Source organism: Colletotrichum higginsianum, chromosome 1, assembly GCF_001672515.1.
Source record: "Colletotrichum higginsianum IMI 349063 chromosome 1, whole genome shotgun sequence".
NCBI classification, from domain to species: domain Eukaryota; kingdom Fungi; phylum Ascomycota; class Sordariomycetes; order Glomerellales; family Glomerellaceae; genus Colletotrichum; species Colletotrichum higginsianum.
Window position 1 is genome coordinate 5,212,133 of NC_030954.1, and position 13,753 is coordinate 5,225,885.

Sequence of the window (13,753 nt, forward strand, 5' to 3'; positions counted from 1 at the left end):
GGATGGGGGAAATCGGGAAGGGGGGAGGGGAGGGGATGTCGGACGATCGCCTTATCTGTTAACCGGGCCTTTGGGAACGCCAATCTCAGAGACCGATGAGATTTCTTTGGCCGGGCGATGGGGGAAAGCAATGTTGATCTTGGTTTCGGGTGAAGGAAAAGGCGTCGTCGATAACCTCTGCCCCGCGACAGCATTTTGGGAGAGCTTCTCTTGTCTCAGTATAGGCTTTCTCTATGCTAGTCTGGCTGGTAGAGCAGCGTAAATAGCTCAATGTATAAAACAGACTATGTCGTGTAATCCTTTCGGTGATTTGTAGAGTTTTCTTGATACACATCTTGTGAAGCTTGAAGATATGTAATCCATGCCTACTCACTCACTACTATCACAGGGAAGAAGGACCTCGATTGGGTCGTGTGTTGTAACGTGTGAAGAATGCCCCTGTGTCAACTGAACCTTTCGCATGAAGCATGTTTTTTGGGCTTCAGTTGGTCTCGCTTGTAGCCGCCGTCGTCCGTCAGCTATTCTGAGGTATGTTGACTAGGCTTTATTTATATTTTAAAGTTTCGATACGAGCGAACACGAACAAAGGTGGTAGATAAGATGCCAACATGAGACGAGAATGAACCTAGTTTCTCTCTACAGACCAAGTATATACCCGGTCCTGGGATCTCTCCGTCTGGGGTGACACGGCATGTGGAACGTCCCTCGTTTCGTGGAGTTAACGACATCGGAAACGAAACTCGTGGTCCTCGAAAAGAGTCGTCCGTCTAAGCTCGACCCTTGGAAGATCATCACAAACGTTATCGCGTCAGGCCCGGTAGTAATGTATCCATCACTCAAGGGAGCCCGCAGACTTGCCCAGACCTCGCAGTCCACGTGCTCTGTTGCACACCCGCACCATCGTAGACTAACGCACGAGAACGTCCAGCTCCGGCCCCATGCCTCTGGTCGCCCGGAGGACGGTCTCGATCTGCCCCATGCCCAGCGCCGTCTGCTCCTGGCAGGCGAGCAGCGTGGCGACCTTGACGATGTTCTTGATCTCCCGCCCGTTCAGGGGCAGCCTCGCCAGGCGCGCGAAGGACTCGTCCGCCAGGGAGGCGGCCGCGGCGCCGCGGCCGTCGTCCCGTTCCGAGATGGAGAGGGAGCGCGCGACGAACTGCCGCCAGATGTGCTCCTTGGCCGCCGCGTCGAGGTCCGGGTAGTGGAGCGTCAGGTGGATCCTGCTCTGGAACGCCCGGTCGATGGAGTCGGCGCGGTTCGTGGTCATGATGAGGATGCCGCGGTGGTACTCGAGGAGTCTGTCGGTTGGGTTTTGAGGTTTTTGGTCAGCTTGTCCCCATGAGGAAACCTTTCACTCTTGGAGTCTGTCAAAGTAAAATGCTGCGAAAAATGACATAAGGGGGAAAGGGGGTGCAACAAAAACAAAAGCCTACCGGAGGAACACGGCGACGATCTCGTTGTGGGCTAGCGCGTTCGCCGAGCGCTCCTGGAGAAAGACGTCGCACTCGTCGAAGAGGAGGACGCCGTTCCACTTCTCCGTCAGCTCGAGGACCTCCCGCAGGCGCTGCTCGACGCCGCGGCTCGCCTCGCCCAGCTCGCCGGCGCTGAGGACGTACAGCGGCTTCCGCAGCTTGTCGGCCACGGCCTCGGCCGTCAGCGTCTTGCCGACGCCCGGGTTGCCGGTCAGGAGCATGACGATGCCGCGGCCTTTCCCCTCGATGACGTCGTCAAATGTGTTGTCGCCCGGCTTGGCCTGCCCGTCCACGAAGGAGAGGATCAGGTTCTTGTAGCCGCCCGGGAGCATCAGGTTCGGGAAGGCGGCGTCGTTGAAGGCGACCTCGGCCACGTCGGCCACCCGGAACTCGGCCCAGCGCTTGAGCTTGAGGGAGTAGCCCTTGACGGTGGTGTTGCAGATGAGCAGCTGCGTGTCCGTGAGGGCGGGGACTTTGGCGGATGGACGAACTTGGGTCAGCGATGTGTTTGGGGGGAAACAAAGGGGTGAGCTGTTTTCAGGAAAACCACTGACTGGATCCCGGTCTCTCCTCTGCCTGCGCCGGTCCATCTCCGACGTCGATCTGTTTTCTCTGCGTTCCGTCCTCGTCCCGTAGCTCCCGAACAGGCCTGGGGCTGGGCCTAGGGAATGTCGTGGCGATTGAAGACCTGGTTCTGTTGTTGCCGCTGTTGTGTGCGTCGTCCTGGACGTCGATCCTGGGCGTTAAGGATTCCGAGAGGGGCACGAGCTCCTCCTTCGCGTTGTTGGCGTGGAAGTAGGACGCGGCATCGACGATGATGCGGCCGTCGACCTGTATGTATTTCGATGTTACAGTCTGGAACGTCATGATCCATCCTTGGACTCAAGCCGGGTATGCAACTCACGTGGCGCGGTGTGGCCGCCCGGCTCTTGACACGTGCCATCCCGGAGTAGGCCTTGTGGTGGAAGCCGCCGAGTGCGTGGAACCGCCGGCCCCGGAGCGTTGCCTCGGCCTCGGCCGTCTGTTGGGACCCGTGGAAGCGCGCCGGGTAGATGCCGAGCTTGTTGATCTCGCAAGTGCCGTCGAACGGAGGGATGTGGATGCCGGCCTTGGCATACCCGAACCGGGACCCGTCCCAGTCGATGAAGCGCACCATGACGCCCACAGGACCTAACTGGCTCTCGGTGCAGCCGTCGACGAGGAAGAAGCGCTCGTCGCCGTCCTCCTTGGCGACGGCGAGCGTGCCGGGCTCGAAGAGCGCCCAGAGGAGAGAGTGCGTGATGACGCCGTGGCCGACGAGGTCGTCAATCTCGGCAAAGGTGGCCCCGAAGTGCCGGCTGAGCGTGTCGTGGAGGAGCTGCGTGTACGCGGCCGCGGCCGGGTCGTCGCGCCTCTGCCGGTCCAGGATGGCGCCGAACCGCTTCCAGCGGTAGTAAAAGGGGCGGAACGGCGACCGGAAGACAACCTTCTTGAGGGACGGGGTGATGCCCTGGAACCCCTCGAACAGCTCGCCGAGGGTCCTCTTGAGGGAGGCGCTCTGGACGACGAGGGAGTCGAGGGCCAGGGGCTCCCCGTCGCCCTCGCCGCCGTCGTGGTTCCGGCGCATTCGCGCGACGAGGGCCTTTTGCTTGACCGCGGGCCTCGCCTCGACCTTGACCTGCAAGTCCTTGGGGTACTCCTCCACCCAGTTCCTGCAGCACTCGCATCTTCGCTTGCCTTCGTAGAGCGTCTGCATCGCGCACTCGGAGCCGCCTTCAGCCCCGGCAGTGTCGTTGGGGACGGGCGCGGGCGGCTCGGCGTGGGACGGGAGCATCATGTCTTCCGCGCGGCAGATCGGCGCATTCAATATCGCCGACTCGTCTAAATCTAAGCCCATTAAATAGCCTAAATAGCCTTTGAGTTGGGATGTATGTGGTTGTGGCCGGAAACTTAACAAGATGATGTCGTGTTGATGTTAATGTCAATGTTGATGGTAAGGTCTGTGTTCATGACTCTTGTCATAAACGCAGCAAGATGAAGCTTCTTAGTACAAGCATAGCCAGCATAGAAGCCGACTTTAAGCCTTCATTACATCACCGAGAAAGGGACTTTCGAACTTTCACACCAAAGAACGAGCATCAATGTTGTGCAAGGAAAGCAGGAAAGGGACTTCTGACGGGAGACCCCTCATTGCCTTTTGACGCCAAGGAAGGCCATCGAACCGTTGACCAACAACAGGGTGTTTGCGCCACGCTCTAGGCTTCAGTTGCTTGAGAAAATTGTCAACACCTTCTTCTTTGACTCATCCTGGTGGGGAAAAATATACCTACCTGCCTTGCTTCTAATGGCTTGAGGTCCCTAGAGGGGTAGAAGCTGGCTGCGCCACACCTGTGCGTGAGACATTGTCAAGGATCATAAGAGTCACAGGCTCAATCGGGCATCTATGACTGTCTTGGCTTAGAGGATGCAGTCAGGCCCTTGAATCAGACTTGCGTGGCTGCTTGCGTTACTTGGATCTTCGGATTGCGTTCGAGCCTGAAGCAGGGCCAGCCGCCCATCAAGGAAAGGATATCGAGGGGAGACTTGCGTCGCTTGGACCAACTACCAAAGTAGAAAACTGCGAGTCCGATAGCCATTGGGCGGTTTCCTGGAGGATGTTGACCTGCTATCTTGGAACGCCGGACACGTGGTTCTCGCTTGCTAGGGGTCGATCATGATGATATGTTTCTTCCTCTTTCCCAGCCTTGACATCTAATAGTCTTATTCCACTTGCTACAGCAGTTTCCCCAGAACTAACTACCCTTATGGCACTTCAAAACGTTGATATATCGGTGGTATTCATATAACATTTCTGCTAGTCTGGCTGCTTCAGTCAACCTCCTGGTTGGGTGTTCTCAGTGGACTCTAGGGGAAGCTTCCTCATTCCCAACTAACGAATGAAACCTTGGGTGATTTGTATCGAGGCTTCGGTCCCATGCTCGCAAGTGGTATCTCTTGCAAGTTTCAACATGAAAAGAACACTAGACGATTCAAAACATTGCGTGTATCTCGCCACAACCCCACAAAAATCAACAAATATAGGCTTGCAAGCTCTCATCATGAGAAAATAGACAAATGCAGGCCAATGGTATCAATCCATAACTCAGTACCACAGCGCTTTGTTCCAGAACTTGGCCTGGTCGTTGGCCAGGTCATCGTTGTCAAGGTAGAAGGTAGTGTTGAAGACGATCTGAGTGCCGGCAGTCGACGAGTTGTACTGGGGCCACTCGAGTTTGTCCTCGGGCCAGAGGGTGTTGGGGTTCCCCGTCAGGACGAAGGACAGCAGATACTTCTGCATCATAACCTGGATTCTCGTCAGCTGGAATCCTGGGTCGAGTTGGAACATCACACTTACGGCAATCGTAGCGTTGACGGAGCTGGAGCCACCGGGCCCGCCATCGCCGCCAGACGGGGGCCCGCCAGCGCTCGAAGAGGAGGAAGAAGATGCGGCTGTGGAGGTGGTCGTGGAGTTCGAGGCAGTCGTGTTGGAGGTGGCGGACCCGGTGCTGTCGCTGGACGAAGAGCTGGACAGCGAATAAGTGCTGTACCCTGCCTGAATGTTAGATGCCCTGTCTGGTCCGGTGGCTTTGAAGAAAATCGAGCTTACAGTAATAGCTTTGGTCAGTGCCGTGAGTGGCAGAGTCGAGGGCAACCATGCCGTTCCAGGTCTGGTTGTCCATGGCATGGGTGAGAGCAAGGTTATGGGCCGTGAGGTCAAAGTGCTGCTTCATATCGGAGAAGCGCAGGCCGGGAGAGGTGTAGTCGTCCTCGGGGTACAGAGCCAGGATCTCGTCGACGACGCTGTCCTCAATGGCGGGGAAGAAGATGCGGAGGTAAGCGGCGACGTCCTCGGTCGTGTTAACGCCGGTGTAGGCCTGGCCGTTGGCCTCGTGCTGCTCGTGCGTGGCGACGACGGGGCCGGTGAAGTTGAAGCGGCCCTGGTATAGCTGGGCCTCGTAGGTGTCGGCGATGATGTCGCCGTCAACACGGGGCTGGAATTGGTAGTCGTAGGTATCCACGATGGTGGTGGCGGCGGTGTTGAGAGTGTCAAAGTCGATGCCGCGCATACATTCGAGGCTTCCACCAGGACAACCAGCTTCAGAGGAAACGTTCAGCCAGAACGCCTTGAGGTTTTTTATGTTAGTTCGTGGACGGTCTCATGGGGAAGAGGGGCCTCCATTTCAACATACCTCGGCGTGCTGATGGCCAGCTCCAGGGACGAAGCCGGGAGACATGACATAGGCGCGTTGGTAGAGCTGCTCAGCATGGCCAGCAAAGCGCTAGAAATGGAGTCAGCTTCCAAGATCAGCACCGAAAAAGAGGCTCCAGCTCACAGTCATTTGGAACAGAGTCTGAGATGCACCGGCCGAGAAACCGACAGCCGTGATCTGGTCGGGGTCGCCGCCGAAGCTGCCGATGTACTTCTTGGTCCACTCGAAGGCCGCCGAAACATCCCAGATAGCAGTGTTGGACGTGCCGCCCTCGTGCAGGAAGGTCGGGCCGTTGGCGAGACCGGTCATGCCGAGGCGGTAGTTGTACGCGACGAAGACGAAGTCCGTCGACAGGTCGAAGAGGCCCTCGGGCGTGTTCTCCGACTTGCTGCCGCCGGTGAAGCCGCCGCCGTAAGTCCAGACCATCACCGGCAGATTCTTGCCCTCGGCGTTGGCGGGCGTCCAGACGTCTACGTACAAGCAGTCCTCCTTGGAGCTACAGGCGACGTCGGCCGAGGCCAGGTCGCCGGTGTTGATCTCCGTCTCGACAGGCGGCGGCTGGGGCTTGGCCCATCGGAGGTCGCCGGTGGGTACGGCGGCGAACCGGATGTTCTGGTACTTGTAGTAGCCGACGGAGTCATTGCCGGCGGTGGCGACGACGGTACAGTAGTCGAGGGTCACGGACGGGAGGGTGCTGGAACCAGACGTTGCTGTTGGGCCCGGAGTAGTGGTCTGGCCCATAGCCGCGGAGGCCGCTATCAGCAGAGATGAATGGCTCAACTTCATGGTTGTTAAATAGGTAGCGATCGTAGCGGGTGGTTGTATGGCGTTGTCATTATGTTCTCCTTGCAGTCGGCATCCTTGGATACTTATATAACACTTTCGACTTCCATTTCGCAAAGCTCTTCCTTCTTGCACGGCAGTCTCCGATCACGCCCACAAGAAGGACGCGTCTCCTGAGCCCAGGGACGTTTCCTTCCTCTGAGCCTCATTCGCAAGCGGTATACGTCAGAAGCCAGAAATAAGGACCATGTCGACGAACCCGCGTCGTGGGGAAGATGGGTCCCGATGTTGTTTATAGAAGCCGAAACAAACCCTCGATTGGTTCGCATTAGCCCCACAAGGCGAGGTGGTGAGATGAACGGTTCGGATGGCTCAGGTTCATGAATCGTCCCCCAAGTCATTTAACCCTCTAGCGCAGGAACATGTCACCGTTCTTGAAATTGCAGTGCCCCGAAAGGAAATGCATCCACAAATTGCAAAGAGTCCCGCGATCTTGCTCAGGGGGATATCTGTACAGCTAGGAAGTTGGTGGCAATATTCAGTATTGCCTTACGGAGTGTGGGGGTGGGGTTGAAGCAGCGAGAGCAGATGTGATGATGCTTTTGACCAATATCTAGCCATTTGATGCTAGGTGAGCTGATTGAGTCTGATAGTGCCCGTTCATTATTGTCACAATTGTTTTCAACGACGGTTTGAGTGGTGGTTCGCATTTCTTTTCCAGTTTTCAAGCCCTTATATCATGTTCAGAGGCCAGAGTGACCCTTCTCTGTTGTGAGATGCGGGAGGTGGTGGTTTCTCCTGCTTCGTTTCCACAAAGCTTAGAGTTAATCCATGGAAACTGCGTATGTAGGCTGTTCGGCTTGTATCCGGAATCTTCTCCATCATTCATCTGTCTCTCATAGAAGAAGGGCAGAGATACTCTGCTTCCATTTCCCGCTGTCCTGCTACCGGTCCCAAGAGTTTAAATCTTATCTGTTTAGGATAATAACTTTTGACTTTCAGCAGTCAAAAATGATTCGACGATCCCTTACGCACTTTCAAACTGCACCTCTTGATAGGCAGTATGAAGCCTTGTTCAGTAAAGATGGGGAAATTGACTGTATGTCGCAAGATTTGATATGAGGTGGTTCAGCTAAGGAAGTTTCATATACTTGCTCATCCTTATCCCTCTGCTTACTCATTTCTCGCACCACCCCGTAGGCTGACCCAGGGCCTTGCATTTGTCGACGAATAACGGCTCGTTGATATCAATCATAATCTGGCACCTGGTGGGATAAGGACCAACTAATGCGGACAGAAGCCCTAACAGTTACTGGCTTGAAGTATGTAAAGGAAGGTGGCTACAGGTGAGTGCTTACCGACAGCGCCATAATCAGGGCAGGCAGTCTTGGGGTGTCAGGGTCACTAACAAGCGCTGAATAGGTGTCTCTGCCGCAGTAGCAGTTCTTAATGTCGTCCAGACGCTTAGTATGGTCGACTGGGGCGGCAGCGACAATACTAGCGAAGCCCCTACAGACACATGTTGTTAGCCAAGTCGCCCTGCGATGAAGAGACGTCGCGGTCTTTGCGTGGTTGACGGACAAAAAGGTTACAACAGTACTAAGGCAGAAGATTATGGATAGATGAATTTGGGTGATGATGAGTGAAAGAATGGGCTGTCTGGTTGTGAGATCTGGCCAGTGATTTGGATACTTGTGAGCCGGGAGACCGCCGCTATATACATTCATGGCATGCTTCAATTAGGAAGCCTGGAGGCAGATGATGTGTATAAAAGATGAGCTGGGATGGCCTACTTGTTCTTATACACGGTCTCGGCTCCATGGTGATTAACAAAAATTGTGCTGAATGTCCATCGCAGGGTTAGAACGTCCAATATCCGGCTACTGGATCTTGGCCTCGGACCTATCCGCAATACGGATCTTATGGGCCTGATGTGGGCCAAGTCTACCGCATAAGGGTATATATGCGACGTTTCGGACACAGCCTTCCAGGTCTGTGATGCCTATGGCCTCGCAGCCATGTTATTGTGACGGCCTCACCGAACATGCGGCCTCAAAGCACCTTCGCGACCATTACCGGTCAAACTTGGGCTTTGTTCTCGCTTTATGGGTCCCACTAGTAGTATTTCTGGTCCGCCACGCTTAAATCAAGCAAAATCAAGACTGGCAGGTATTGGTGAGCGAGGGGTAGGTGACTGGTTGTTGCGCAAGGATTTCTTACTGACGTAGGGGTTGAGACAAATTGACCATACATATACCACAGTTATTTCAATAAGCTTCTGTAATTTACAATGAACCACTGTGCTGGCGTTCTTCCAGCTTCATTCATTCCCAGTACCCCCGCCCGGACCGAAGCAATCGCCTTCACGCACCCTCAAGATGGGTCGCCTTCTCGCCCTTCTCCGAGTTGAATTCCTGTGGCATCGCGATAGGTCTCGTCTTGGCGTACTTCACGGTGGCCATAATCGAGGGCGACTCGCGGAAAAGCAGATCAATCTCCTCAAGGTTACGACCCGTCGTCTCGGGGAAGAAGAAGTACACCGTAACGGGCATAGCAGCGGCGATGACGGCGTACACGATGTAGTAGCGCCAGCCGATGGTGTTTAGGGCTACCGGGGTGACCATGATGACCAGGAAGTTGAAAAGCCAGTGGTTGGCGGTCGAGATGGAAGACATGGCCATGCGCAGGCGAAGGGGTGCCACTTCCGTGCAGTAGAGGTAGTTGGCGCCCATGAGACCGATGGGGATCCACGTGTTGTAGAGAAAGATGAAGAAGGCCGCGGCAATCTGGGCCGGGTAGTTGTCTGTTCCAAAAGACGTGGCGACGGCGAGGGCGATCATGCAGAGCGACATTCCCGTGCCGCTGACGATGAAGGCAGCACGGCGACCGAAGCGGTCGATGGTAAAGAAGGCGATGAAGGAGGCACAGAACTTCCATGTCAAAGTGCCGCCACTGAGGATGCGAGAGTATTGGCTGGATAACCCGAGACCCTGCTGGAATAGGATTGGGGCGTAAACGCTGACCAGGTTGGAACCGCTGGTGGAGGAAACGTTTCTGTTAGTTACGTCCGTTCCAAATGCCTACGTTGGATTGGGGAAAACCTACGCCATCTGTTGGAAGAACTGGAGCGACATGCAGAGACAGAATCGATACAGGAGTTTGTCCTCGCCCATCTTCAAAACATCCTTCAAGGAGACCTGAGTGCCCTTGGTCTCTTCGAGGGAAAATTCGATTCCGGAAAGCTCGGCCTGTACCTCGAGAGAATCTGCCGGAAGTGACTTCAGAACGGAGATGACGAAGCGTGCTTGTTCGTTCTTCCCCTTCATGACCAGCCAGCGCGGCGATTCTGGGAAGAAGTAAATCGAGACCATGAGAACAATGGAGAAGAAGACGGCGATGGCCAGGGGCGGCCGCCACGTGATGGGACCGGAATGGAATTGGAAGAAGCCGAGATCGATCCACGACTCGAGCATGTAACCGACGCACATGAAGACTCCGGATATGACGACTTGACGGCCACGGTTCGCTGCGGCGGATGTTTCGGACTGCCAGACCGGGACGATGGAGCTGAGCTGGCCGATGCCGAGGCCGGTGAGGACACGTCCCACGACGAACTGCGGCAGACCGAAGGAGGCCGCCATAAGGACTTCGCCGATGAGCGTGAGGATGGACGAGAAGAAGATGATGTTTCGACGCCCGTAGACGTCTCCGGTCCACGAGCAGGAAAGCGAGCCGATGGTGGCGCCGATCGTGAAGGTAGCAACGACGAGTCCCTGCAGCGTCGAGTTGCGAGATTTTTCGTCCCCGGAGGTGTTGACGGTGTCGATCTCGGGGAACGTCTTGACCCAGTCCGCCTCGGTCAGCAGGCCGCCGACGACGCCGATGTTGTAGCCGTAAAGAATGAAGCTGGGCGCGATGATGAGGAGGATCCTGAGGTTGTTGAGGGCGTTGCCGGTGAGGCCGAAGTATTTCTTGGAACCCATGGTTCCTTGCTGTGTATCGTGACGACAACACACTTCAGAGATGGGAGGAAAAGACGAAAGCAGAGGGCGGGAGGGAACACAAACGCTCTGGTCTCTCTGCTACTCCCGTTTCCCATGGGGAAGGGAGAGCAAGCGTCTTTTAGCCTCTTGACGCATTTGCGGCCCCACGGGCGGTTAGATAACTCCATCGTGGAGCCGTGTGTGGGAGGATGCGGAGGTATCCAATTCCTTCCGTTGCGCCCCATGGAGGAGTACGCGGAGTCGTGGGGATCGGCCGACCTGTTTGGGGGGGAGGGTGAGAGGGGGAGAGAAAGGGGGGATGATCTTGAGCTGCATAGACTGGCCACTGATCCACTTGTAAAGAGGTCTGACGACTCAACAGGCTTGTAAAGGCAACTGTATGGCTTACACACATGTCTAAAGGGCCGAATCTCATGGGTTGTACACAATCTGTGTGGTGTGGGGTTACGGATTGTTCCAAGTTTCCGGCCGTAAACATGCTACACGAGGGTATACCGAAGAGGTGTGGAAGCCGTCGCTGGATGCGGGACACACCAGTCATTCCAGGTCCCATTCATGATTGTACATTGAACAGACCCTTATGCCAAGCTTTTTCATCTCCGCAAAACCCCAGAATGTGCACGTTGTTCATCATGTTCGGATGGGACCGACGACGATTCCTTGGCGTGGAACTCACAGCTGCGACATGGTATACGATATCCGATAGAGAAGATGTCTGTGAGTGTGGTGTAGCAAGTCACACAAGAACTCATCATTGACAACGTCGGTCTAACGGCATTCCCTCGTGTACTTCTACCTCGGCTTCAGGTTTAGACAGGCTGCTGTCATCATCAAAGTGATGCAGAGCGTGCAAAGCTAGAGATGCCTTGCATTCAGATTGACAAACAAACGGAACTTCGGCAGATAATCGCCACCGGTGTATGAGTACTCGTCACCGAGAGTAGTAATCCCCTCGAAAGAAGGCCCATCAAGCAGCAGTTGATGGTATGACAAGCATCCGGGAACAGCCCGGGAGTGTGCTTTGCCTGCTTACATGTATTCGCGAGAGGCACGACTTTCGACCTGCCGCTTCCGTTGCCGCCGGCTTCCATCACGAAGAACCGCTTTAATCGAGCCATTTTCGGTGGAGAAAGCGCGGGATCCAAAGCGCGAGTCAACATCATCCGCGGTGTTTCGCTAGGCCGCCAAGCGGCATTTGTCCGCCGAGGGGGTTTGACCTTGTCCGAGGCGTATCGTTCCCCCGACGAGAGAATCGCCTGTAGACTTTTTTTTATCAATGAAACATCAACGCAGGCTGTTTGACCTGCTGCTCTTACAGCACAACTTGCGATGTTGAGGTTTGTTTCTCGATGAGATGCGGGTAGAATCTCAGTTAATCAAGACGACAAGCGTACAAGATTTGTTAGTGGCTTGGTAAATCTTAGCAGCAAGCCAAGGTCGACCGCCAATAAAGTTTGGCATCGGCCAAGAAACGCCTCAATCATTGCAGAGCCTCAGCGGTCACGGCGGAATGCAACCCCCCGTGGACACTTGCGGCAATGAACTGCACCGGCAGACAGGCTTGTCGCGGATATCCAAGACCATCAGTCCTTGGCATCTGCACTATCCCAGCCAGCCCGGGCCGATGCAAGTGTCCATTTGACGGTCAGCAATAGCGAGGGGCAGTGATATTGGTTGGCAAGGGCATGCACAAGGGTGTAATACTTGATGTCGGCGGAATCTCCGGAATGATACAGAAACGGCATTTTCTTACGGAGGACTCTTTGTGCTGTCTCGGACACAAGGTTGATGCCGATAAATACGTACGATTCCCGTTGACAGGACCTGAGAAGATTAGACACTTGTGACTTCTTAGATGCAGGTAGATTTGTAGGCTTCTACTGGGCTTCGCCTGTCTGAGTAGTCGTCTGTCCTATCTGCAAATCGCCTGTCTGGTTAACCGCTTTTTAATATTCTTGCCCCGTTCAATAGCCCGCATCCATTGATCATGGGAGCCCCGCGCGACCCTGACGACAGACATCACAGGAGAATGAACTACTGTCAAAAGCCTAACGACCAGTAATAATATACACATGCGTGTGAAGAAGATCCCTATTCCATTGAAAACTGCACAGAATTGGATACCCAACTGTATGCTCGCCGAAACAGGCCGTAGGTTAGGACCAAGCCCTCCACCATATTTCCTACCCCAGCTGGCTGTGCAGAACCAGATTTGGTTCTGCTTGCCCAAGGTGGGAAATTCTTTTCAAGCATCCCACCAAGATCCGGTAGGCAATGAAGATTGCCAGGTCATGAATGCTAGGTCCCATCCAAACGCACATTGACTGATATACAAGCCAAAGCATCGGTTTTTTTAGTGGAAAGCACAGCAGCTAGCCTCCCGTTTTAGTATGAACTGATCATGTCGACAGTGAATTCGATGAGGATCTTAACATGTTGCACACATGCAAACCGAGTCTGACAACAAGATGAGATGGAAATCAGCAAGGAGTATCATTTGTGCAACATTCGTCACCCTTGCTCATCATGACTGAGAGAGTAGCGATCTGAGAGATTGCCCAGCAGGTGACAGGTTGGTGTGCAAAGGACGAGGCCTTGTTTTGTCATGCTGCCAGTTGACTTGATGGGAGTGCTGATGATTCTATAAACAGCAACATACTGCGCTCGATGCAGGAAAGCTTTCCATTGGTCTGTGTTGGCATCTATCGTTCCGCCATCGTAAGATGGTACCGAAATCACTGCGGTAACACGTCCGACAGTCAATCAACTCGGCATCCCGATTCCTCGGTGTCGGCAACACGGCCGTCGACGCGCGTCCGTCACTTTGACGACCGACAGGCGGCCGTGCGACAAACCCGAACGCGAGCCTGCTTCTACCTCGCCACCGCCACCAAACGCCAAATTTTCACCTCCCAAGTCTTTAGGGGACGTTGGGAGATGCGCTGCTGCAGGAACGACCGGTGTTCTGAAGGGTGTGGAAGGGGGACGGTCCGTCAATATGTCCCATCAACATGCCGGAAGACGATTGGGAGCGAACCATGGAGAACTCTCCTACGGGATTACGCAAGTTTTCCGAGAAACAATCCTTGAGAAGTGGGTTTTGTGGCTGCACTAGTCCCTTCTTTGACCCTTTTCCTCCTCAGGGGCGGCGGGACTCGCTCTCCGATTGTCGCGAAGCCGAGGCCCCGAAAGCAAACAACAAGCCAATTCGTGCTTGTTTCTCTCTCGTTATCCGTGATGCACCCGGGCCAATCTACTCCTTTGC

At 54.8% G+C, this 13,753-nt stretch overlaps 3 protein-coding genes across 3 annotated transcripts; all 3 read right to left on the bottom strand.

Annotated features, from left to right (window-relative positions):
• Window positions 1–907: 907 nt before the first annotated feature.
• On the bottom strand, window positions 908–3,288 carry CH63R_01530 (ATPase; the record flags this gene model as incomplete). The annotated part of the gene is made up of 4 exons (XM_018296505.1): window positions 908–1,298; window positions 1,434–2,075; window positions 2,161–2,303; window positions 2,377–3,288. The coding sequence occupies 4 exons, from the start codon at window positions 3,286–3,288 to the stop codon at window positions 908–910; spliced, it is 2,088 nt and encodes a 695-aa protein (XP_018164867.1).
• A 1,305-nt stretch (window positions 3,289–4,593) lies between these two features.
• Window positions 4,594–6,487, bottom strand: CH63R_01531 (Esterase; the record flags this gene model as incomplete). The annotated part of the gene is made up of 5 exons (XM_018296506.1): window positions 4,594–4,794; window positions 4,846–5,039; window positions 5,098–5,614; window positions 5,681–5,770; window positions 5,825–6,487. The coding sequence occupies 5 exons, from the start codon at window positions 6,485–6,487 to the stop codon at window positions 4,594–4,596; spliced, it is 1,665 nt and encodes a 554-aa protein (XP_018164868.1).
• Window positions 6,488–8,847: 2,360 nt separating this feature from the next.
• Window positions 8,848–10,467, bottom strand: CH63R_01532 (Hexose carrier protein; the record flags this gene model as incomplete). The annotated part of the gene is made up of 2 exons (XM_018296507.1): window positions 8,848–9,538; window positions 9,590–10,467. The coding sequence occupies 2 exons, from the start codon at window positions 10,465–10,467 to the stop codon at window positions 8,848–8,850; spliced, it is 1,569 nt and encodes a 522-aa protein (XP_018164869.1).
• Window positions 10,468–13,753: the final 3,286 nt, after the last annotated feature.